Below are 26670 nucleotides of genomic sequence, written 5' to 3' on the forward strand. Positions count from 1 at the left end.
TTTATTACAGAAGGAGTTTGTCCTCCTAAGTTTTGAATTTGGTAATTAGAGATGCACTAATTAGCGGTTCAAAAATAATACAGGACAGCTTTACTATGATGCACGTTCAGTATTCCTGTTATCTGAGTGAACAGCTGACATATCTGTTCATACTTTAGTTTTTAAATAGTTTTCTCGATGTCTATGCTTCTTTTGACCTTATTTTGAAACACTACAGTGATACTTAAAATAGCCAATTTTAGGTTGTCTAAAATTGTTCTGTTGGTAACCGAAACAGTTTCTTGGTAAGACTTGTTTTTATTAAATCTCCCAGTCGACCTAAAATCGACTGGCTCCAATCACCAATCAATTTGTTTTACTGCGCTGTATTAAAACCCAGGTCTGGCCAGATGGTTATGATTTTTGTCCAGTTTTGATTTTGAACTAGCCATTTTGTTGTTTTTTTTACTGATCACAAGAAGTGGGTGTTTGCAATTTTGATGCATATATTGATATATATATATATATTTATATCCATTTGTCAGTTTTGACCTGGTCAAAGCCGTAGACTTGAGCTCAGATCACTAACCAATTGGTGCATCACTATAAACAAAACACATTTGTGTCTTTGATAAATTTGAATATAATGAAAGTGTTATATCAAGTAATTCAATTAAAGTGAAACTTGATATACTTTGTTTCCATACTGTTTTAAAATTTTAGTCAGAAAAGCAATACATAACCAACAAACTTTTGATTTTTGGAGTTTTTTTTATTAGCTGACTTTTGGCTAACATCCTAAATTGACCCTGTTTTTTTCCTTCCACTATACTTTCTTGTAAAATTCATAAAGCTGGGAAGACACAAAGGTCTGTTGCTAAATAACCTGACTGTCCATGTTTCTATGTCCACAGAGAATTAAACAAAAAAGTACATGCTAAAAGGAGAGCATGTACTAAATTCTAAAGCTACAGGGATAACTTTATAATTTAATCGTAATCATCAAAATAAACAGAAATGAGCAACTATAAATCTTTGAGTTTTACCTTTTTTGAATCATACTTAAAATAAATTAAGATGCACTTGTGTGTGAGCAGTTACTGCAACAGAAATCAGAGCAAGTCGGGCGTTAAAACGAGCTGTGAAGAAAGTTTTCTATAAAGTTTAAATATTACTGGCCCATAATGGCCATGTCAGACACTGAGCTCGACTTGTATCTGCTTCTGCTCGTCTGAACAAATATTAGCTTCTTTATAATCTGTGACCATCAGTGTTTAGTGTCCTGTATTGTCAAGCACAGTTAATGGTTCCTTTTTTTTGGGAAATTAATTGAAGGAAGAGGGAGGATAAAAATAGAGCTAACTTCTGGTAAGTGTGTTGTCCTGTCAGTTTGAGGAAAGGATGTTGAGCTTATCAGTGTCACTTTACCATTCTATCTGCAAGCTTCAAGCCGAAACAGAAAGCTCTAAATCATTCCTGTTTTCCAAATCTGTCCCATTTTCTAATAATCTTCCTCTCCTGTTTCCCCTTTTTTTCCTCCTCCTGCTCCCGTCTTATCTTCCGATTTATTTATTAATCCTCTCTCTGAGTTTTGGTCTTAAAATGCATTTTTCTTCTTCTTCTTCTTCTGCCACTCTTACCCTCTGTCTGCTCCCCTTTTGTCTCTCTTCTCCACCCCGCCCTCCCTTCAGAACCTCCCCCAGGTAAAGCAGGTTCAGGCCCTGCGGCAAGTTAAGGAGCGGCTGCAGGCTGAGAACCGGGCGCTGGCCCGCGTTGTGGCCAAGCTCTCCCAGTCGGCCTGCAGCCAGCTGCCCACCGGCGACCTCTAGGCCTCGTCTGTCTGTCCACCATCTCCTCCTTCTGTCTTCTTCTTCCTCCTTTTTTGCCTTCTTTCTTCTCATGCTCCATTTGTGCTCTGCCCCGCACCCGTAGACAGGCAGGTGTCCAGCCGCCATACTCCGACTGTTTTCTCCTCTTCTGCCTCCCCAGAGCTTTTGGTTTTCAGATTGGGGAGGCTGTTTGCCTTTTCCAGCAGGACACTCTCCTTTTACAGTCCGCTACTGTTGGTGGGCTTTCAGAAAACTACTGCTTAACAAGCTATAGTAATAACATGCTAAAAAGATACTTGGAGAAAAGCGAAGGTGAGTTTTTTAACGTATTTGAAAGCGCTGTAAAGGAAAGTGTCCTTTTGTGGTTTCTAGTTTGATGCTTTCCTCAGAGGTAGCTCAGTAAATCAGTTTGACTTGTTCTGGTTTTATTGCATGAAGCAGCTACCGGCGGCATCACTTTGATTTGACCCAAAGGGTCACAGAACCCCTCTACCAGCCAATGCGCTTTAAATAGGACGTCAAGTATTCACACCGCTTGAATTTTTCACATTTTGAGGATTCCAAACAGAAACATCAGAGAATTTCATTGGGACTTAAAACATAAAGAAATGATTAACTGTAAAGTAGGGGGAAAAAATATAGTTTTAAAGTAAACTAAACTTTAAAAAACAACTATTTGTCCAAAAGTGTCAAGAAGAAACCATGACAAGCAGCTTAGAGGGACGAGGTTGAACCATGAACACACCATCCTCATTGTTAAACATGGTGGTGGCAGCATCATGCTGGATTGCTGCTTTTATTCAACAGGAAGTGAACATCTGATTACTGTTAATTGGAAGCAGGGGGATAATCTTTGCCAATCCCAGATACTCATCTCTGATTTGACAAACAGTCAAAGCCAGTTTGTCACAAAAAAAAAAAAAATCATGTTCACAGCACTTCAAAAGTTTGGGCTAAATTTCACTCTCCAGATGTGTAAAACTGGGAGTTGTATCCTGGAAAAATGTACAGCTGTGACTGCAAGAAAAAAATCATTTCTGCCATGTGACTTTTCTGTTTGCAAAACAGAAAGTATGCACCACTTTCAAGTTAAAATCCCAGGAAAATTAGTATTAATATTACTAATACTAATAGTATTAGTATTAAAACAGTATTAATACTTTTGCAACTCTTGGTTTCGTTGTGCATTTCTTAAAAAAAAAAAAAAAAAAATCTAAGCTAAATGTGAATCTTTTTAGTTCACTATATTCAATATACAAATGTTGCTCTAACTCAGAAAGCAAATTATTATCATAAGCACATAGCAAACTGAACAGAGTGAAAGTCAAGATATAGTTTGAACATTATTGCATGTTTCTCTATAACATATACAGGTTATCAAACCTGTCTATTTTAAAATGTTTTCATTTGAACTGTCACTCCTAAGATTTTAGATACTTTTGTAAAAACTTGATGAAGATGAACTTTTATGCACACATGAAATTTTGTCATCTTAAATCAAAAGAGTAATGGAACGATTTAACTGTCAGGGGAAGTAAGTCAGAATCTCCATTAAAATCCATTGAAAGGTGGGCGTGCTGTGGTGGCGTAGGGGTTAGCGCGACCCATGTTTGGAGACCTTGAGTCCCCGACTTGGCCACCGCGGGTTCGACTCCTCGACCCGACAACATTTGCCGCATGTCTTCCCTCCTCTCCTTCCCCCTTTCCTGTCAGCCTACTTTCTTATAAGGGATATTAGAGCCCACAAAAACAAAACCCTGGAGGGGTAAAATAAATAAATAAATCCATTGAAAGACCCGAAAGCACTATTGAGACAAAATTTGAATGAAATTTAGTTTTTAAAATACTGATGTACATTCTGCCCATTTCTACTTGTTTTGTGATCCAGATTGGATATTTGGAGCCCAGAATTACATGACCGGTTTCATTTTGTTACAACACACATCCAAATCTGTGTTTATGATTCTCAGTTATCACCTATTTAATGTTGCATCTTGTTCCACTTGCTGTGGAACTTACTCAGTCCACGTACTGTAGAAGTAGTGTCTGCGGCCGGTTCTGTGTTCCTGAGCTGAAGTTGATTTGAGGAAGGAGAACTTTCCCTCCTCGCTGTGTGTGATTTCCCGGCTGCTGGTGAGCAGCCGCTCAGATTCTGCATGGCTTTCTGAGGATCTCTGGCCTGTGGTGTGTTCGCCCTTTACTGTTCTCCCTTTTGACTTGGATCAAAGACGTTATTCCTGTTTTACTTTCTGACAAACGGTGAGATGCTGTGTGACTCCTGAGGTTGCTTTGTTCATGCTGCTGGTAATGCACTGCCCAGCAGCCTGACTGGTTGAACGATGTATCGAGACTCGTCTAAGCTCTCTCTCTCTCTGTCTCTCTCTCGCCCTTGCCTCCCCGTGTTCCCCGTTCTTCCCTTTCAGATGCTCCCAGACTTGAAAGCAGACAACCAGAGACTAAAGGACGAGAACGGAGCTCTCATTCGAGTCATTAGCAAGCTTTCCAAGTAGAAACCAACCCCCCCGCCCCACCCTGCCCTGCCCTGCCCGGTCTTCTGCACCCGCTAGTCCCCATGGCAGCGACTAATGGAATTGCACATTTAGATATTAATTGCAACAGACATCAGAGACGAGACTCCTCCTTTTGCTTTCTGTTCCTCCCGGCTCTCCCTTTTTGCTCCTTCTCCACCACCACCACTGCAGCATCCATCCATCCGTTCATCCATCCTCCTCGGCTGTGGTTCTCTCGATTGGTGTGGCTGCTGCTCTGACAGAAGTGCTGAGTTTACAGAGCAAAAAGGAAGGAAGGGTTGTGTGAGAGCAATGTGGGCGGGGAAGCCTGAAAACTATTTAACCAATAAGCCTTAGTTGTACATAAAAAGAAAAAAAACACTTGCATTGATCTCCTCTCTCAGCTATCACTGAAGAACAGATATTATCCTTCACCTGATTTTTACTTGTGCCACATTCTTTTTGTTGCTGTTTTTTTTTAAATTTTTGCTTCCTTTTCCTCTAAACGTGTTGTGTGCTGTGCGGTTCCCACATTCACTCCTCCATCTCTTTTTTTTTTTTTAAGAGCTACTTCTGCCTGACAACTGCTCCCTGTGGCTTCTCTCACCTAATTTATCCTGATCATTTGTTTTCCTCCCCTCTCTTAAGCACACACCTTCGCCCCTCCCCCCCGTCCTCGTCCCCCGTCCTCGTCCCTCTCTGCGTCTTCCTCCAAGAGGGAGACATTCGAATTCTCGCAGATCTGGTGGAGTTTAAGCTTTCACTGTATGTGCAATATGCATTTTTTTTTCTTTTTGTTTTCTTCTTAAAAATGCTTTAATGAGTCCACCACAAGTAGGAATTTCACTCCTGATGCTTCAATCTCTCTCTGCTCCTTTTTTTTTCTTTTTATTTTAAGTTCGTAGTCGGTTTATACTCTGTATTTCTCACTTTGTTTTAGCAGGTACTGAGTGATTCTGTAAATACCTGTATGTATTTTGTTTGAGAGCAGCACATGGCATGCGTTTATGGATCCTGTCTGTTACTATTAAAAGTATACAAATTCTTTTTTTTCTCCCCTTTTTTTTGTTTTTGTTTTTTGGTTCACATAACGGTGAAATTTAAAGAGTAATCGCTTCACTACATTTCACTTTCATTGTATTCAGTATCTTGGACGAGTGCTGTTAATTTTGTTTCCCATTCTTTTAAAAAAGCTGTAGTATTATAGGCAAGGTATTGTCACTAAAATAAAATGTTTGAAAAAAAAAATAAAATAAAAGGATATCTTAGATATTGCTAACCCAGTCCTTTCTACAACGTCTACATGCACTGTCAATGCCATGTGAGGAGTCTTGTGAGGTTGAAGCGAAACGTCACCATCAGCTGTTCCACTCAACATTTTATGCATTTCAGTGGCCTTTTAAGGAAGTTTTAGTCCAATAAGTTTAAAGAAGGATCACTGCAGATGGACTGATTGCTGTCTGCTCTGGCATAGGCTTTTTTCCCCCCTTTTTTTCGGTCATATTGTAAAATAGGTGTGTGGCTTAATACATGCAAACTGTGCTGTGACTACCAACCACTGAAGAGTTAATTAAAAATAAACTTGTACATTTTAAAGTTCCCGTGTCTTACTTCCTTCATGTTTGTTCATATACAGTACAGACCAAAAGTTTGGACACACCTTTTAATTCGATGAGTTTCCTTTATTTTCATGACTATTGACATTGTAGATTCACACTGAAGGCATCAAAACTATGAATAACACATGTGGAAATATGCACTAAACAAAAAAGTGTAAAACAACTGAAAATACCCCTTATATTCTAGTTTCTTCAAAGTAGCAACCTTTTGCTGTGATTACTGCTTTGCACACACTCTGCATTTTCTTGATGAGCTTCAAGAGGTCGTCACCTGAAATGGTTTTCACTTCATAGGTCAACCTGCCCTGTCAGGTTAATAAGTGGGATTTCTTGCCTTATAGTCATGAAAATAAAGAAAACCCATTGAATTAGAAAGGTGTGTCCAAACTTTTGGTCTGTACTGTATGTTTTTTGTTTTTACTTATTTTTTTTCTTTTTAACAAGAACTTGGTGATTAGATACATTCCTTATATATACAAAGTGATTCAAGTCAAAGATAAACGCTGCAGTGCCTTCCAAACATTTTTATGCCTTTTGCACATTTTACTTTTTGTGGTGTTGCAACAAAAAAACTATATATTTTTTGTGCAACTTATGATTAGCCAAGATGGTGGATTATATGTGTAAAGCACAAATAAAACTGAAAAGACTTGCATGATTCAATTTAGAGTTGAATTGTTACAATGGCCAAGTCAAAGCCCAGACCTAGATTGTGAAACTTGACTAAGCTGAATCTATATTGCAAAGAATTAGCAGAGCTACTTGAGACCCCCCCCCAAAAGACTTTTGTTTGTCGCAAAAGGTTTTTTTACTCAGCATTGACTCAGGGGGCCATGTTGGATTTTTATTGCTCTAAAGTTTTATGGAACTGCATTGTTTTCCTCCCACCTAAATGTTTTCTGTAACCCAAAACATCAGAGCTGCTGTAGAACCATGATCGTTCTCTACATCATGTTGGACTATTACCTGTACACATTTGGTGTATATGTGGCAGTCCTATACTCCGAGTCCTTAAAGAGATTTTTGTTCATCTAAAATTAAGCACACAGATGTTTCATTAACCATGCAACAGGTGTGCTGCTGCAGGTTAGGAAGGACTTAATGGAGTCTTATGGATGTAACAAGGTGACCTTTTTGTATGTTGGTTATTTAATAAGCTGATGTGAAACAAAAATGTTTACATGTATTTTTTTCCCTTTGTCTTTTAAAGTTTTTTCTTTATTTTTTATAGGATGTTATGTTTAAGGATCCTGGGAAGGTGGCAGTATTACTCCTTAAAATCTATTGGGCAGAAAGACATTCCATTCGGGGATATGATGCTGCCTCATGATTGATGTAACAGATTGTTTGAACTAACATATATATATCTATATATGTTTATTGACATATATTAAATGCTTTTTTGATTAGATATATAAATAACTTTCTCCACTCAGGTCAAAGGGTTTATATGTCTTCCCTCCACTTAAGCTTTTACATTTAATGGCATGCTAGATTTTTTTTCCTTTACTTTATTGATAAATATTCAGGTCGTAATACAATTTTTTGCTACTTATCAGTTATTACAAAATTAGCATAAATTAATTAGGAATCCTCCCAGTGTCGTCATATCGCTGGTTTCAGCTGCCATGCCGTGTTTTACCAGTAGGTGGTGTACTTTCTATGCACTTTCAGTAGACGTGGTTTGAACTTCTCCTCTGTACTCTCTGTAGCATGTAAATATGATCTGAATACTGAAACAGGCAGCTGACATCCTGTCTCCAAACAGAAATCTAAAGCTTAGACTCGGCTCTCTTTCATCATTCAGCACCGCCTCACTGTTTGACACCACATGACGGCGTGTCTGAAGCAAGTAAAGCGCAGCCCAGAGTCAGACAACATGTACACACAACCATGACGTGAATTAAGCCGTGGTGAGCATCCGCTGCCAGCTCTCATTGCTGAACCAGACTGTGATTTTTATGTCCCCTTGTTCCACAGGAGCCACCTTTGCTGTAGGTCCTTGTTGCATGCTGTCACTGCTGAGGCCTCCTTGGATCCAGAACTCCCAAGTTCAGATAAAGCTTGGAGGATAAGCTGTGCTATGCGCTGTAATTACACAGTCATGCTAAAGTTAAGTGTCTTGCCTCTGGATTTTCCATTGCCCTCTCTGAACGAGTATGCTTTATGTCTTGTCTGTGACATGAACATGCCTCAATTGCAAGATCTTCACAGAAACATTCATCTGGGTAAAAGAAGATAAAATACTGGTCCTAGAAATACATCGCAATCCAACTTTCATGGAACTGTGAAGTGGAAGTGTTTTCCATTTTCATTTTACAACCACAAAAACATTCCCTGGAGCATTTTTCAACCAAGCATGACAGTGGTAGAGACAAATGAGAGAAGTAAAGTAGGATGCCAATACAAGCCACACTTTTATCTGATAAAAAAACCCATTTATTTTTCTTTCACTTCACATTTTGCTCATTTGTGGCAATAAACTTTATTGACGTTTGTAGGAATAACATGACAAAATGTTTAAAAAGGTAAGAGTATGACACTAAATGTAAGTACTTCTTTTTGGGAACTAAAATTCATGACTTGTGAGTCGATTTAATTTTAGATATGCTGTAGGAAAAAAAAATCTGCTAATAGAGGGATTTTCTGTGTTTGCATTCCAAAGAAAAAATTGCAAATGCTGAATCATAAATAGGTTAGTGTCCTCTGTAATCTGTTTAAATTACTTTCAGTTTGTTTGTTAAAATTCCCTCTAGAAGATGCTGACTACCCATAACTACTCTGCACAACCTCAGACCCTATCGTCCACCCCCCCAAATATTACATATTTTTACTATTGTTGGAATTATAAGAAGAAACTTTGCTTTTTCACACCGTAAATAATTCATGAACGTGAATTTGGACCTTTGCAACTACAGTCACACACAGAGACACTCACATTCGCCTCTGTCTCCTCTACCGGAAAGCACAGCAGCCCAAACAAACCTCCTCCCCAGCTGCAATCTTAAATGCTAGACTTAGACACACTCGGTGCGCAAAACCACTCTGCTCAGAGGACAAACAGCAGCAGGGTTTCTCTCCAGTGACAAACAATGACAAATCGAGGCATCCGGATGATGTGACAACTCGAGTCTGTCGCCGAAACAAAGATAAACATGCTTGGTTAGAGAAATGCAATTCAAGGTAACGGCAGATTATTGTGGATGCATGTCGAAAACAGGATATAGAGACGTCTTTCACACTCCGGCTGAGTTGTAACGGCAAGAAACTAAATATCCTGCACTGTCAGTATAATCCTGGAGTTTATATCAGTTCTGAGGGAGCAGAGCACTTCTGATTTGATGTGTACGCAAAACACATTTTTGTAAACAAAATGAAATGTAAGAAATCTTTTTTACTATTATTATTAAGCAAACATCAAAAAATTAATATACCACCCAATTAAAACTAAAAAAAATATATTAAACTGATCTAAACTGATTTTATTGATTTAGAAACATCAGAGCAACCAGAAAAGACCTGATGCAAATGTTGATTAATCATTTAGCAAACTCAAGGACATTTCTATGTGCTGCCAGCTCAGCACCAGAAGATAAAGATGGCACCCTGGCACCCTCATTTCAACGAACATCATCACTGTAAACACATGCTGACCTGAACCCAGAACTTTATTTGAACCTTTGGAGGCAACAGCCTGCGATAGAGAGAGCAAAATCTGTGAGGTAAAGATGACTGAAAAATGAGCTGATTTTTCAGCAGTTACACCACAATGAATGAATTGCTGTTCTGAAGCATCCATTTTGCTGGATTGTATTTCTCCATAACAGATTGATGCAAACAGAGGTCAGGAATACACAAATACTCTGTAGTCACGGTGCAAATTCATTCAGAGTTTTTCTTTCCATTCTAAACTTTTTCAAGCCTGGCAATTCTAGTAATTCTGTCTCTTTCCTGGACAACCATTGGTGGAAATTTTACGGCCTTATCTTTATGTGCACTCTTCATTTTTCTATAGAAAGTATGACTGGTTCAGAAAATATTTTTTGCATAGCTGTGTTTCCTTCTCAGAAAATGTACTTGACCGTGTTATTGCTGCGTTTAAGTATCTGTACCACTTTGGATTTACTTGTCTTATAGACGGTACTTTAGGGGAGGAGTTTCTGTGTTTAGCTGTGTCTTTCTGCTGGTTAAGCCATAAATGGAGCTACTAAATGAATATTTTTCTTTGAAAGTACTCCTATTCCACTGATGTTTCTAACAACTGATACTGACAGAGCTAAAGCTGCCATAAATGTTCGCTGCTGGGTTTTCTGTGTCTCAACCAGGCAGGATCTTATGTGGTTCTTAGAAAGTTGTTGTTCCTCTCCAGTCTTGCCACATACTTGGTCAGGATGAGGGATCGCTACAAGTTAAACGACACAAACGACACCAGCATGTATATGAACATAACCTGAGCGAGTGTGCTAAACATATAAAATACTTTTTTTTTTTTTTTTACCTGATATGTCTGAGTATTTATTTCATTCTTTTATACTAGGTAGCCAGAACATATCAGTGATTTAATGAAGTGTTTTCCTGGAAATTCATTGAAAGTGTGTCAGCTAACAATCTCTGTTTGGTGTCCTTCCTGCTGGTGACCTTGTCGCTCGGTGCCGAGCTGCCCTGACCTGAACTTGGAGGAGGATTAAAGGCCAGCAGCAGTAACAGGCAGCTCAGCAGATCAAATCCAGGATCATCTGAAGGGAACCAGGGTGTGAAAGTTGAATCAAACACTAATCCTCCTTAGCATGGCAGTTGAACTGCTTTTTGTTTTTCTTTTTATCGACCTGCTTTAATTTCTTTCTGAAGTTTGACAATTATTCCCTTCAAGAAAGGCAGCACAGAATCAGTTTTCTCTTGTAGGGAAACCCCTCCAGTGGTCTCTACACCTCTCCAGGCCCACTGAACATCTGCGTGCAAACCCAACATCTGGGTCGTTGTTCGTTTATTGAGTGCTTTCTTACTGGATACACAATTTCATGGAAAAGTGAGCGTGATGCGGGCTCCTCGCTGCATCTAATAGCCTCTGAGTGAGACATTACTGCTAAATAAAAGGGGAATGTGTGAGCGCATGAGCAGCCATCGTGCTGCGTTATGTCGAATATAAATCTGTGGCTGCTTGCTGAGCTCATTTTACAGCCCGGCAAGCGCTTCATTTGTTTACCCTAAATGCATTATGGTCGCAAAACACACAGTGACTCCTTGAAAACAAACCAATTCAAACCCATTAGACTGGGTTTAGAGCATTAAATTAATATTAAATAAAATTCTTAGTAAAGTGTGAGAATGTGTATGCTTGGAGTGCTTTGGGGATTTATTTGGCGGCAGGACAGAGGTGTTCGTGTTGGCATGAATGGAAAGTGCTCAGCTATAACCTTTACACCGTTTTTCTTCCAACAGAATGCAGAAATATGTTAAATATGCAGCAGTGCGACCTTTGCCCATAGATCAGGGTTTATTTTTAGGAAAAGTGCCTCCCCTGCTCGCTCCACCCTGCTTTTCTCATTATCTGTATCAGGGCTGGCATGTGCAGAGATAATGGCTGAACATCTGGCTTGCACTCACCAGTGGGGTGTGAATGCACGTCAGGTGTTTTTGGAGCTTCGTGGCCAAAAAGGGAAAAAATAATGAAGTTTACCTCTATGGAGATGTGAATGCATCCTTTAGGAAGAATTGGGGTTTGGGTAATGGTCACAAACATCCATGAAAGTCAGTGCACCCTTGGGAACCAGTTGTGCACACGCAATCTATTAACGTTATCCCCTTGAGCAGAGCAGAGTTATAGGTCTGTTTTTGCAGCATGAAATTAGATTTCTGGTACTAAACCCCTATAGCTGGTTTAAATCACTGCTTGAAGTGAAAATGGCAGAATGCAAAAATGATTGAATATCTCTGGAGTGCCATGCCTCTTGACTAAAACCGAGTTGTTTTACTATTAATAGCAGGTGGTTATTTTGGTTAAAAATCCACTTGTGTGTGATTCTTAATCCAGAGACTCTCGGGTTACTACAACAAATGATCTATGAGCATATGTGATTGCCAGAAATATTCTTTTGTCTGCCTTCACAGATAAATGAACTTTAGTGACATCTCATTATTAATCCACAGAGTTTAATAATGATTTATGGCACCAGTTTGCTGCTACAGCAGATTCAACTGTGTTAGAAAGGCTTTTCACAGAGTTTAGGAGTATGTTTCTGAAAGTTTGAGAAATCCATTTGTGAGGTCAGACATTGATGTCGGATGAGAGGATCACAACCTCAACTCTACTTCCTCCAAATGGTGTTTTATCAGGCTGAGGTCAGGACTTTGTGAAAGACAGGCAACACAAAACTATATAATTTATGTTTTTATAGACTTTGCTTTGGGTGCTGGTGTGCACAGGAAGAGAACCATGGCATTCTTCTTGATATTCTATAAAGGCCAGATTTGTAGATTGCACTACTTGTTGCTCTCAACAAATTTTTCCATCTGAACTCTTGAACTCTGCCACTCCTTCAAAGTTTCTGAGTCTGTTTCTCTTGTCTGTCTCTTTGAGTAATGCTCTTCTTGCTCCACCTGTCAGTTTAAGTTAAACTTGGTACGATTACAGTTGTTTTCATTTAAGATTAAACAGTGCTCTGTGAGATGATTTAAGTTTCTGAGCTTCTCCTATTCTTGATACCTGACCCGTCCTCTGTGTTTTTCTGTCTTCACTATGTTGTTTGTTCGCTAATGTTCTCAAGCAAACCTCTTCCACCGCCACTTCACAGCTGTATTTACACTGAGATTAAATTGCTCCTATAGACTAATTAGATGCCTTGTGAAAGCATTTTGGTTAATGATGCGCATAAGCGTAAACGAGGGGATGAATAAATATATTTTTTATTTTAAAAATTGTGCATATTTTTTCATTTTATTTCGCAAAGATGCATTCTTTGTGTTGATGTGTGAAAAAAAAATCATTGCGAATTTTTTGTTACTTACTGCGAAGTAAACGGTAAAAAAAAAAAAAAAGGTATGCATGAGATATACTTTTAGAAATCGTAGCCCATCACGTGCGCGTACCCTCCCTCCTGCTTTTCATTTCAGGGTGACGTTTTTCACCACCACACCGGAAGCGCCGCTGCCACCAGTGGCGCTCGTGGTGTCTCCCTGCAGCGTCTCGCAGCGCCACGGATCAGAGCCGAGCGCGGTCACACCTGGTGGGACTGAACGAGCAGTTTGGCGACTGAAACAGCTCCGACAGGTGAGTCTCCTTCCACTTTTACACTACTTTCTTTCACTTTCGCGAGTTTAACGCATATCCGCATAGGGTCTTTAATAGAAACGAGTTGAAACAGGATGTTTAAATGGGCGCAAAGGCTTTAACTTTTTGAAGAAAGTACGTTGTACAGCGTCTGCGCGAGACAGAAACGTTTTAGTTTGTTAGTTGTTTGAAAACATTTTAGCTATTGTTTCCAGCGAGACTAACTTTATTTTCCTTCAACCTGTCAACAGCTCCGCAGCTAATCACTTGAGGAATGTGGTTTCATTAGGACGGTTGTCCAGACCTGGAAGTTTGCATTACGTTCAACTTTAGTTTCACTAACTTTCGAAGCAGTAAAGGGATCATGGCTACAGGCGGGTTTAAGTCAAACGCACCCGCTGACTTTTTGGAGGAGTGGAAGGCAAAAAGGGAGAAAATGAGGGCTAAAATGCTGGGGGACATTGCAAAAGCCACGGGTGTCCCCCTGAGCCCCGCCAGTAGCACCAGCAACAGCCGCCTCGGCGCTCCGCCGGGCACCGAGCTCTGTACCAACCCGGACCGAAGCGCCTCCGCGGGGAACTGTCGTACCTCCTCTTCCTCTCCGGTGGCTCGGTCCCCCTCCGGTGGCACACTGAACAGACCAGAGGAAGAGGCGCACCACCCGGCCGCACCCGCAGCCACCACCCCCGCCGCCCAGGGGAGCAACCTGAAGAAGGCCCCGCCTCAGATGGAGAAGACTTGGTGCGCTTCGCCGGACTCCAGCTCTATGATGGCGTGCAATAATGACAGTGACAAGGACAGTCCGTCACCATCACCCAGCAAGGGGAAGGAGAAGAAAAACGCAGGTCCCAGTGCAAGGAAGGGCAAAGGACAGATTGAGAAGAGAAAGTTAAGGGAAAAGAGGAGATCTACAGGTGTTGTCAGCTTACCGTCCAATGAGGTAAGTGTGATTTATGGAGCTGTATCTCTATTTAGTTCCCATGCACCGAAGCAACTAACCTTTTTCTAATGAGGTAGTATTTGTTTACAGTCTAGATTTTTGAAAATGAGATTTGATCAATGTATTGATATGACAGGTACTGCCATTCTGTTGTGAAATCCAAGGAAAGGGATGGTATAATAATAATAAAAATAATAATAAAAATAATAATAATAAAAATCTTAAAAGTGTGGTGTGTTTGTATTCATGTTTGCCATTATAGCATTACATAAACTCTACTGGCTTTTGAAGTCACTTAAAGAAAGAGACCATTGATCAAAGTCTAAACTAATGGAGTGAGCCGTCAATAATCACCTGGTTTTCAGAGTCCAGCATGTTTTAGATGCACACCTGATTGAAAGAAAATAAAGAAAATTATGCAAAGGCCTTAAGTCAGGTATGTTGAGAGAACAGCTAAAATGTACAAGAAGCAGAAGGATTTTTTAAGACTGAAATAGGTGACACAGCAAACATGTGGAACATGGTACCCTGAACTCACCATTCCTTCACTTGTAGTATAGTGATGGTACAGCTAGAGAAACATCATCCTAAAATCCTACAGCTGTGATTGCAGTGCAATCACGGCTGAAGATTTCCAAAAGGGGATTGAATACAAATACATTAGAATTATATTTACAAATTTTTTTTTCACCACATTTTGTCTGATTAAAAATGCACTCAAATTTGTGATTGCGAAAAGCTTTTGCAAGGCACTCTGTGAAAATGTTTAAGCTGCTAAATTTGTGCCACGTGTTATCTAAAATGGTAAAACTCATGAATAACATCTTAAAGAGGATTCAAGAAAGTCAGGAGTTGAGGCAAATTATGAGCACATGTTTGGCCTCCATATAAATGGTTCTAAAGTTGCATTTCCTTGTTTTTCCGTCTTTTGTAACTTCAGATGTTTAACATTCCTCATAAGAATACAGCAACGTGGGACTGTTTTAGAGAATTGTTACTCAGAAATGTGATTCCTAGGGGTCAGTGTGGGTAACACTTCCATAAATGATTTGAAGCAAAGACCAGCTCTTGTTTTCCCTCAATAGACTCCAAATTCCTCTCATACATGTGTCTGGTTTAATCGAGCCTCTGTAGCGAGAAAAAAAGAAAGCAGCTCTGGGAAGGAAGGAGGGGTGTGTGTCTCCGTCTGTGTGTGTTTGAAGGCGGCGGTTCACATTCATTGTTTTTGAATTTAAATCATGTCACACTCCTGGCTTGATTCCTGTGGTTCAGACACATGCAGGAACTCTGATATGAAGCCGTGCCAGTCAACCCAGTGAGGGCCACCGCTGTGATTATGTACTCTGAAAGCACTCAAATTATACAGAAATGCTGGGAGTGTGAGCTGTTTTTATTAGGATTAAAAGTGGCCCACAACCTTCCCATTTTCCATTTGTTCTAACTTTCACAACCCACCCAGAACTCTGTGCTTTCTGTGTACCAAATCTTGGAGATTGACCAGTTTGTCAGCTGGTGCTCTAAATCCTGTTATTAGATGCTCTGTAGTGTCAAGCAAAACTGTTTGAAGATTGGACATGGGCCCGTCTTTAATGCTGGCCTTCAGCAAATGAGCGTTGCCATGTATCTTAGATTTATGCTGCATAAAGTTAGGGTGGGGAGCCCTTTCTAGGTCACAAAACAACACAAGGGAGGTCTTCAGATAACCTTTTTAAAAGCATTTGCACAGTTTTGGCCATGTTTCAGTAGAAGTTTCAAAACTATAATTATAGGTGGATGAACTATGCCTTTTGTTGAATTATATCAGTGCTCAGTTGGCTTATTAGCAACTCTTGTTTGCAGCAGCCAGGTCAAGTTTTGCTGCTGCTGTTATATTTTTGTGTCAAAGTTTGGGAACCAGTTAATTAAAATAAATTGCGTTGTGAGTCAACTAGCATTGCGTCTAGGTAGATCAGCTTCCCAGGCTGCATTTTACTTTGAATGTTTTAGATATGCTTCAGGGAAGTATCTGGAAATATTCCAGTAGTAGTACAGAATGACGAGCCACAGAAAAATCCACAAATACTGAACTGCAAATAGGCAGACAGCCACTGTCTATCAGTTCTGAGCAAATAATATAATGCTTTTGGATTTTCTTTTCAAAAATCAAAGAAAACATTAGCTTAATATTATTTGACCTGCAAACCAAACTATTGTAAATGAGAAGTGCAGCACAGCAACAGAAAGGGAGGACACTGTTAGATTAATCTTTAATTATGCAGATGGATCAAACTCCTGCCACTAAAGCACTTTCTCTGGAATTTCTTTATGTGGACTTTGAACTTTAAGAATTTAATGATGGAAAAAAATTATGGTTTTGGAGCTCATCTCTTATAAAAAAACTTGATTTATAGGAATTCAGCCAGTCCCTGCTTCTGCTATGGTTTAGGCCTGCTTAACGTAGCGTATGAGACATTGATTTTATCTTGTGTACCAGCATTTAGGCCAAACTTTTGTGATTTCTTGTGCAGTGAAAATAAAAAAAAACACTCCCCTACAAAAGGTGGAACCAAATCAAAACAATAATACCACATGGCGAACAACTAAACAGAGGAGAAGCAAGAAGGACGTTTGTTTTGAGAAAAAAAAAGTTTGTAGAGAATTGTGAGTAAAATAGTTTAAATATATTTACATATAAAGTTGTTTTGCTCTCCTTAAGCATTGCAAGTACAGAGCTGTAGTGGTACTTTATTTCTTAGCGCTTCTCTCTCTCCTTTTTTTTGTAATCTTAGTTTCAAATCTTTCAGGTTTACATGCCAGATTATAAACCACTGGTCTTGTGATGACATACAAAACTGCTAAAGGCACGGAATGGAGGAATGTCCAGGTTTACATTCATTGTTCAGTTTAGTAAATGTAGATATTCTGTTTGACCTGCTTACTGCATCAAGAACCCGCAAGGTGTCTGAAACATTCCACAGATTTTGGTACATTTGAATATGATGGCATCTGAGTTATTAAACATTTGTCAGCTGCACCTCATTGTGGTGAATTGCTTGTTCCACCACATCCCAGATGTGCTCAATTAGAAATCTGGTGACTTTGGGTCCCTTTTGGGTACAGTGAACTCATTGTCATGTTAAAAAAATGAGTTTGTGATAATTTGAGTGGTGAGATGGTGCGTTGTTTTGACAGAAATGACCATTAGAAGATGGGTTCGTCCATACCGTTTGACACTTACAACCATGATATGTTCAAAGAAACAGTCATTTCCTCCTACAGAGTTTAAACTTCAGTAATTCATCTTCACCATGTTCAGATGTCTAAATGCATTGAACTGTTGTCATGTGCTGAAAAAGTGGCTTGTGAGTTTATATTTAACTATAAATGCAACAATAACTTATTTCAAGGGTGAAACAAGTTTTAATTAATTAAAACCATCTTTTTGATTATTAACCTCTCCCATTCTTTGATATTTTAGGAAGGTCATATTATGGCTCCAGGAACTAGAAAATGTATGAAAATGCATTAATTTTAGCAGTACTTGAGGGTAAAGGACAAAGAAATTATGTAATTTTTAGCTTTTAGTTTCTTTCCTGTCTAATTTTTTAAGTGTTTAAGTTTTTTCTGGCAGATTTAATCCATAACTACCATAGTGAAAGTACCTGCCTGGGTTCATTTAACACACTGATAAATCAGGCAAAACTATTAAACACTTACCATTGGTGCTTTTATATGTATTTTCTGTGTGTAAGTCTTCCTTTTCCCCTCTTTTTTCTAAAATGAGAAGCAAACCATGCAAATGAAGACTCCTCTCTCACAAGCCCCCCTTTGTGAAGTAAATATGAATGCACAGGTGTGAATGGAGTTGCCTGGGATTATCTTCCCTGCTCATTTTATGCAGAATAAAAGCTGCAGAGAGGAATTTCAGAGCATCCAGGGAACCCAATATTCTGACCGTTGAGGCCATAATGGCATGATAAAAGCTCCATACTCAGTTGGAGAAAGATACTTCTGTATGGTGTTGCCCACTAATAACCTCAATATAGAGGGCACTCTTGGTGGGATTGACCCCTGACCTTTGTAAAAAGAGCTTATGCAATGGAGAAGCACTTAAATGAGAGAATGTTTGTGGAATGTTGAGTTCTCTTATCTGAAGAGATTTGCGTCTGTGATGTAATCATGTTTCCCGTCTGTCGCATGGTGTATTCGTTGCTCATTGTGTTGGCTTTTACAAGCTTTGAGGTTCATGAGGCTGTGATCAAAGTTCTCAGGCCTGGGAGAAGCTGCAGAGAAGCATTACCTCAATCAGTGCCTCTCCAGTTTTTCCTGCAGCTCTGCTGATGAGATAAACAAGTTTACCATGCAGCACACAACCACATGCTCTGACCATTGGAGAAGACAAGATAGGGGCTTGCTTAACCCAGATGTTTGATTTATTATATTTGAACTCCACTTTACTTTCTAGTATTGGAGTACATTTTTGTAAATCCTTTTAAATGATTTTATTCTGAAACAGTTCAACATTTGTAACAGTTTCTTTTACTAATGGCAAGTGATATCAAGCTTCTCGTGTAAGACTGCAGGCGCTAAAATAGGATTAGGATTGATGATTAGTGGGGTTAGCGTATTTAGCATTAGGACATCAGTATCTGTGTGTGTTCCTCAAACAATGTCCATCCCTCCTTAACTAATTTGTAGTTTGAAGAGGTTATTAATATACAAATTTAGCATGTCCCATAACAGATTGGTTGAAAGCTCAAAAGGATAAACAAGCAGCAACTTTGCTGCTATCCACTGAGCCTTTCTGTTAACTATTGAAAGTCTTGCTCTCTCTTGCAGCCTGAATAAACCACAAGCTGAATATCCTTTTAGATTGTTGTGGTTCACTTGACCACAAGATGAACCACAAGTTTGTGAGTAAGACTTTAGATGCTTTTTTCCTCCCTCCCTCCCTCCTCTCAGGAACAACTTCCTCCCCAAAGAGTGTTTTTCTTATATATAGTCCATGTTCTGATCAAAAACCCATCAGATTGTTGTGCTTCTAACAGGCAGGTCACAAGTGTGAGTGAATCAGATTGAAAAGTTTGGCATGTTTGAGAAGTAATTGCTTTTGTAATAAATCTATCGCATTGTTTTTAATAGTATAAAATCAATAACAGCAAAGAATAAATTTTCCAACTCTATTAGCAATTCATGTTGTATCTGGGAGTGGACTGAAGATTTTAAAATTCTTTCTTTAACTTTTGTTGATCTGTTAAAGAATGTAGAGGGGAATTTTCAGATGGTGGAGCTTGTTTTATTATCCTTTTAATTCCTCTCCAAAGATGGGCCCATCATGACAGTAAATAGCAGATTGATTAAATCACTAGTGTAGGTAAGCAGTGAGCTATTTAGGCCGAGTGTTTTTGTTTTCCGTCTTTAAGTTGCAGGAATGTTTTGGTTGACTTATCAGAAACAATTCTGGAATTTTTTTTCTTACGGTATGTCTTACCATTTACCGTCACTGAAAATATTTTAGGATTGACAAAAATTCCATCTCAATCTTCTGTACATTAGTTAAGGGGAGTTTTAAAGGAAGGGGGAAACGAAAAGAGAAAGCACTCTACGGCTGAAATAAAGTCGGGCCCCTTTTTCCACACTTGCACCTGAGGGTCTTTCAGCACCTCATAAAACATACTGTAGCGCTGCAATGAGCCATGGCACGTGGTATTGTTCATCATGTGTAGACAGTTGTATAAATGCCTGTTCATATTAGCTTAATACTTCACCAGGCTAGCATTTTTTGTCAGATGTGACCAAATCAGCCACTGTAAGCTGAAGAGTATCTACAGTTTAGTGATGCTGTGCCCTCCACAATTATTAAAGCTGTATAAAAGGCCTTATGAATTATTTCTCTTTTTACTTTAGTAGCATATACTCACTATTTATCAGACTACTTTATTTGGCAGTTAGAAATCAGACTAAACTAAGATGATATGTGGCGTTCCTCAAGGCTTCATTCTTGGACCACCTGTACTGACTATTGTATATGACCCAAAAAAAGTAAAATGTTACACCTCTCATATGCTGATAACATACAGTTTTATATTTGTGTTACTACATGACCACAGTCACTTGCAATTTCCAATCTCAAGTGTCTTATAAATATAAGAGCCAAAAATGTATATTTTCCAGCCTAATGTGGAAAACACTAATTGTTTTTTGTTTTTGTCTTAAGAATTTCAGGTTAGAAATCAGGACTCTGCTAAACTCAACACAGCTTAAACTGCAGGTCATACCGGGACCCCAGGTGTAGTCATGGACCCAAACCTAATTTTTAAGAGCCACTCTGTCTTATTCAGCCAACTATGATTCAAAAACTCTGACAGAAGATTTTGACTCTTGTGTGAAAGGATAGATTCACAATTGTTTGGGCCTACATTCACTCACAACTGCTGAAGAGGTATGAATCATTTAGACCTCCCATCTAGACCCCTCGTTTTGTTTGCTATTGAAGCATCGCTGCTGTTTGCTTACAAAGTTCAAGGTATCTCTTACCCGGTTGGTGCTCTTTAGTTATGAGTCCAGAAACTTCCTGGGGCAGAGTGCAGATCATTACTTAAGGATAAAATGCCCCCCTGCAGAGGCTTGCACAGGAATGTGCACATTTTGAGAATACCTGAGACTTGGCCTGCATGCCTAGTTGCAGCGTGACTTCCCCCTCCTCTTGATGTAGCTTTAACCAACGTTATCAGAAAGTCAAATCAGTTGAGGGTTTGGTCAGCCTCTATATGGACTGGTTCTGACCCTTGTCTGTTTGTGAAGGCAGTTTCCTGACAGGGAAGCATCTGGCTTACGTCTGAGGCATTGCACACGTCAATGCTAATGCCTGAGTGACACTATTGCTGTCTTTCTAGATAATCTTTAACTGGAGTATGTTCCTGTTATGGACACACATGTGTATTCAGTGATGTAGTGTTGCATTAATCCTATTTTTAGCTTAAAATGTCCAAATGAAGCCCAAAGTGGATGATTCTTTGGTATTTGCTTTTGTCAAAAGATTCTTTTACAAAATTCTTGCAAATATTTAGCCAAACCCAGTCTATTTGTTTTCTTAGTAAAAGTGCATAGCTTTGCCCTGAGCTAACCTTCAGTTCGGGCCATTATTTGCCCTGAAAGTTCAAATGAGTTCTTCTTTTATTTTTGCACCGTTTTACGCGGTCTTTTTTGTTTGGTACTTCATTACCAGATTTTAAGTTGAAACAAATATGACTTGGCATTTGTTTGTGGAGGCAGTTTACAGAAATGCACCACGTGGGATTTTAATCCTAGTAGTTTGAGGAGGCAAGCAGGGATAAGAATTAATCGGTTTCATGCTTCCTCTTCTTGAAATGAAGTCTGCCGCTGTCGTGCAGTCGTGGGTGGTGTTTTTTTTTTCTTGATTTTTCTGCCGCCGGGTATGTAGACATTCAAGACTCTCGCTCTGCGGGGGGGTTTTAAGTAACCGAGTCGAGGATTAGGAGTGATTTCTGTGCATCTGTAACGTGTAACCTATTTGTCGGGCATTCTTTGCTGGAGACTGTGGGGAATTTTGTGAGTCAGCCCTAATCAGGCCACTCTGCATGATTAGGCATTTGGGAGGCTTGTCTGTTTGTATTCATTAAAGTAGAATTACTTGGAGAACCCGATGTCCCTCTTCCCACTTTTCTTTTTTAATGTTTGGTTCAAATTTGGTTTGCCGGTTTCCTTCTTGTTCCATAAAACTGCTTTTTTCCAAATCCCTTTAGGTCAATGAATAATTTTAGCATCTTCTTGCATAACTGAAGGGAGATTTTTACAAGCACATAAATTCAACTCTGCAAGTAAAGCAATGCTTGAAAGATGTACAGTCGTTAAGTCAAAGAACATCTTTCAGATGCAGTACACATTAATTATCACTAGTGGTTGACTATAAAGTATCTTAAATGGTAATAAATTCTCAATTGGACTCCCCCAGGTCTCTGTGTTGTCACTGGGAACGAAACATTTTACTTTAGAAAATTTTTATGTCCAGTCAAACACCAACTGTGTTTTCTGAAATTTCACCCACATCCAAACCTGGTAATTTATATTATTAAAAATGTTGCGGATTTTAAGCAATGCAATGGTATTGAAATTGGTTTATGGCCCACTGCAAGTAGCTCAAATCTACGAATACTTGAGAACCCTTCTAAATACACGTATAGATGCCCGTTTTCATTGTTCAAAACTCAACATTCCTGTACTTTGCATTAATCTGGAAGCCATCTTAACACTTTTGCAGAAACTAACATCCATGATCTTCCTTATTTCTGCTTTTAGGGGTTCAGCCAATCAGTACCAGGGAAAACTTAAATCTAGATTGATTAAATGATAAATAGGATTTGTTTGCGTTTCTGCAAACTGTGAAGATCTTTAATTACTCTTACAAGAAGTGCAAACGTGTAGGTTCACGTGTTGCATTCTATGCAGTTGATTTATTTGGTTTTAAAACATATTTTTAAATCATAGAAACTTTTGGTTCACTAACTTTTGGTTAGTGAAGACACATTAACTCCCTACATTAAATTGTCACTTTAAAATCTTTTATGACTATCTGGTAAAACAAAGGTCATGGGGTCAAAGCGGATGCAGCTAGGTGTCCAGGTAGTTGAAAAATATCTTACCAAATAAACAACCACAGGTTAGTAAAGTTATTAATCTTCTTTTTGGCATTTTTATTGTTACAAGCAGATCTGTTTTTTTGTCGAAGAACCAACATTAGTGAAGTAGATGTTGTTTGGTTACAGTAGTTATAAACTTTATTACCAGCCAGACTTACTTGTCTTCTATTTTGTGGTTTGCATTTTCTAATCTTAGGGTCTTTTGTATGATGCAACTATGTTTCTTAATCATAAAAGTTTGTTCATATCATTTATAAAATGGGAAGTTTTATAAAATGGATTTTAACTAACACACTGCTGTTGATGGTTTCACTAAGGGAGTGGCCCCTTCTAAGATGTCTAACTTTCAAACATTATAAACGTATCCTAACTTAAATTTTCATTTGAAACAAAACCAGTGATTCCTCTGCTTGGCTAAGTCACAGTTCTGTTCACTCATGCCATTTTATTGCAGGAGGGACAATAAGATCCAGTTATGTTAGTCTGAGTGACTGCACATCAACAGACCGATTCTGTCTGCAGTCCAACAGGTTTCACGCTCTGCCTCTGGGTTATGTCACCATGTAACTTGCTCAAACTCTTTCCCATGTGATTAACAATGCTGCTAATGGGCAAACTGGTTCTACACACTGCTTAACCTGCAACCAACAGATGATGAATCAGTATATTTTTCTTTTTTCTACTCAAGTTATGAGTGAAAATCTCAGATATAGGAGTGTCAGCTGCATAATTTGCTTCCCTTGGAAAGTAGTACCTCCCTTTAGCAGCACTGCTGAAGGCCTGCATTTTAATTTAAAACTGATTCCATTGGCACACGTGTTTCACAAGTGAAAATGAATAGGATTTATTAACTAAAACATTTAAGTTTGTTTGGTATTTTGGGATGAAGTGAAAATATTTTCTTTAATTAGCTGAATAATTACATTTCCTCCTGTCTCAATATTGCTGAGATAGTAAATATTTTCCTGTGGCTCCCTTAAAATGTCCACATGGGGCAATAGAAAGTTTGACTTCAGACACATTAAAAGCTGTGCTCAGTCAAACAGCTCAGGAATGCAGTTGAACCTTTAAAACTGAATAAATATGTGGCTCTAACCTGCCAAATGCACAAAGCCTTGATCTTTAGGCCTTTTCCCCACAACAAAGGAGCCTGAAACCTTCAGCTGAGTGAAGGGCCAGCCTACCGTCATACCCTGAAGCTCCAGTTCCCTTGTTTGCCCATGAATGTGTGTAGAGTTGTGTTTATCAGTGCAGTTCCTGCTTTGAGGTTGGGATTTACACTGTACCACCCACAAAAAGGAAACTAACTTTCTTCTATTTCTCACAGATTGGTTTTGACTCTTGCATAGAAAACTTTCAACAGGGAAAATTCTATGGTGCAACTTGTAAAAAGGTACTAGCTAGTAAGCTTTTAACTGACTTCTTTTTTTGTTTTGGTCTTGCAACTGAGACATTCTGAGTATTAAGACTATGTCACCAGACCTGATGTGACAATGAGTTAGCTTTAATTAGAATAAACAATGGAACCAGGATGGTTGCTTCAGCTCTCCTTTTTATCATGAACTCAAACTTATTTGGTTTATTCATGGTTTTAAGCTTGGTTCATGATCATTGTAAAGATTTCTGAGCTTTGCCACCAAACCCTTCCTAAAATGCCATGAGAAATAGTTTTATTATCTGGACTCTGGCTGGCATCATGAACCTATAAATCTGTCTGACAAATGACGAAAGTTTGATAAATTCTCCTGTAAGTATTCAAGGTTATATTCCAGGATGCATTCAATTGCAAATTCACAAATATTTGGTGTTCTCTGTATTGGAAGCACTATGTTCACATATGTAGCCTTTAAGAAGGATACAATTGGGGTTTGGCTATTTTTGACTTTCCACACTCTTAGGTTTTCTCCATTTTTTTTAAAGTGAAGTCCTCCGAGTTGTTTGATTATTATAGAAAATATTACTGTATATCCTCTAGATATACCTGGAACCTGCCTGGGTACCGCAATGAACGTCTTTGGGGTTTCAGTTTGGAGAAACAGACATGAGTACTCTTGAACAAATCAAACTACCAGCTGCTAAAGCTTTACACATAAGTGCACATAGATTCACACTGAAAGGAAATAAAATCTCTGGATGTAGGGTGAAGTTTATGGTCTGTGGTGGTCGTGTGATGGAAGCACAAACCTCTAATTTGGTCCTGAAACTTTCTATCTTTATATCAGTTTGGACTGATATCTTAGTTTTTGACATGATCCTGCTGCAGCAACAAGTCATGCTGCGTGATATTTAGAATATTCAGCTGGTCAGAGTTGTATGTAGCTTGCAGTGTGGTGTGAAATCAGTCTGCACCAGGCTTTAGTCTGATCCTCTCTCACCTTAAGTTTTAGTGCTTCTTAGATGCTGCATTCTTCACAGGATTACACCAGGAATCTTCAAAGCTACTGTGTGTTTTTCCAAACCGCTTTTGTCCAACTCTGACACATGGTTTGTTGCTACATTGGCTCAGATGTTTGGATCTGATGCGTCAACCTTGTGTTTATATCTAGGTCACCAGTAGTCATTGGTTTAAACTTGTTGTTAAGCTAACAGAGGCATTTAGAAATGCAAACAGAGAGATGGTTAACAGTCACATTCTTGTCTATTTAGAGATTTAAAAAAAAGAAGCTTTAGATTGTTTTAGGCACAAAGAATACCAGAAGTATGATTTTTTTATTTTTATTTTTGGCTTATTCACAACGCACTACAGTAGATATAACAGTATACAAACTGTGTGTAATTTTCTCTATTCTCCATTTTCCCTCTACATTTGTTCACTTATGTTTTCCTTTGTGTGTCATGCATGCCCTGCAATGCAAGATGTTCACTGAGTTGTCTATGGCAATGTAATACTCTGGATGTCAGGGTGATGTTTTGAAGTCTTATGCTTGTTTTTTTATTTACTACAGAAATATTTCCAACAAAAAAAACAAATGTGAGAAGAGAAAATGAAAAAGTGGTTTTGACCAGATCCAGGCAAATGTTTCTGTCATGCCTTGATGTGCAGAGAAAGCTAAATACAGCAGTGATTCTGTCCATAGGTGTCTCTTGTGTGGGTATTAACCTTTTTGTCCATGGCACTAAAAGCATTTTGAAAGATTTATGACCAATGAAACTTCTCCGTTCACCATGACTGATGAGATTTTCATCACTACCCATTCCTTTTTGACTGTTAGGTATGTTTTGAGTTCCATTTTCCCACCAGCACCTTGTTTGTATTTTTGTCTCTGCCCTCTCCTGTATTTCATCTCTCTTCTGGTATTTGGCGTTCACTCACAAATGGATTATTTTCTTTTTTCCATCTGAGCCCTCCTCCAGTTCAAATAAAACCCTGCTGTCTTCAACCATCTCCTCAAAGAGCTCATCAGTGAATCTGATCGCGAGTCTGCATGCATGCACAGCCATTTGTTTGCATCTACAAACTGCAGGCTTCAAGCTCATGAGTAAACATGAGTTACAGCAGTGTGTGAGGGCTTGTTTCCCTTCATTTTCTTCTTTTTTCACGGCTAACCCTACAGCTCAATGTGAAGCTGTCTTGGGGAAAATGAACGGGTCAGCTTTCTTTGACTACAGGGTTAGGTTTATCTTCCTTGTGTCAGACCTGAAAGGTCACGCAATCAAGTAGAAACTGGTATTGTGTCACTTTTATCTGGAGGACGGAAAAAGCGAATCCCCTGAAATTACTTTGACACCTCCCTGGATGTAAAGAGTACAGCCATGTAAGAATTTTTATTCTGCACAAGATGCATTTGACTTTCAGCTAGAGCCAGGAATAAAATGCATCTGCATTCACCCAGTGTCTCTATAGTAACTTTTAGCATTGTTAATTGGAACAATTTGAACAGCTATTG

The 26670-nt window shown here is 38.9% G+C and overlaps 2 protein-coding genes across 5 annotated transcripts in view; both read left to right on the forward strand.

Annotated features, from left to right (window-relative positions):
* The window catches only part of ppp1r12a (protein phosphatase 1, regulatory subunit 12A), a 47197-nt gene extending 41280 nt beyond the window's left edge, over positions 1 to 5917 (forward strand). For 2 of the 4 annotated variants that reach the window (XM_028043815.1, XM_028043817.1), the window contains one exon: positions 4232 to 5917. In XM_028043815.1, coding sequence (XP_027899616.1) covers positions 4232 to 4318 — 87 coding nt within the window. In that variant the 3' untranslated portion in view covers positions 4319 to 5917. Of the gene's footprint in view, positions 1 to 1670; positions 2733 to 4231 lie in introns of those variants that run through there. The other 2 variants (XM_028043814.1, XM_028043816.1) reach the window with 1 other exon arrangement.
* A 7133-nt stretch (positions 5918 to 13050) lies between these two features.
* The window catches only part of pawr (PRKC, apoptosis, WT1, regulator), a 58731-nt gene continuing 45111 nt past the window's right edge, over positions 13051 to 26670 (forward strand). Inside the window, exons 1-2 of the mRNA XM_028043813.1 lie at positions 13051 to 13204; positions 13456 to 14144. Coding sequence (XP_027899614.1) covers positions 13569 to 14144 — 576 coding nt within the window. The 5' untranslated portion in view covers positions 13051 to 13204; positions 13456 to 13568. The remainder of the gene's footprint in view (positions 13205 to 13455; positions 14145 to 26670) is intronic.

Source organism: Xiphophorus couchianus, chromosome 17 (genome assembly GCF_001444195.1).
Source record: "Xiphophorus couchianus chromosome 17, X_couchianus-1.0, whole genome shotgun sequence".
NCBI lineage: Eukaryota > Metazoa > Chordata > Actinopteri > Cyprinodontiformes > Poeciliidae > Xiphophorus > Xiphophorus couchianus.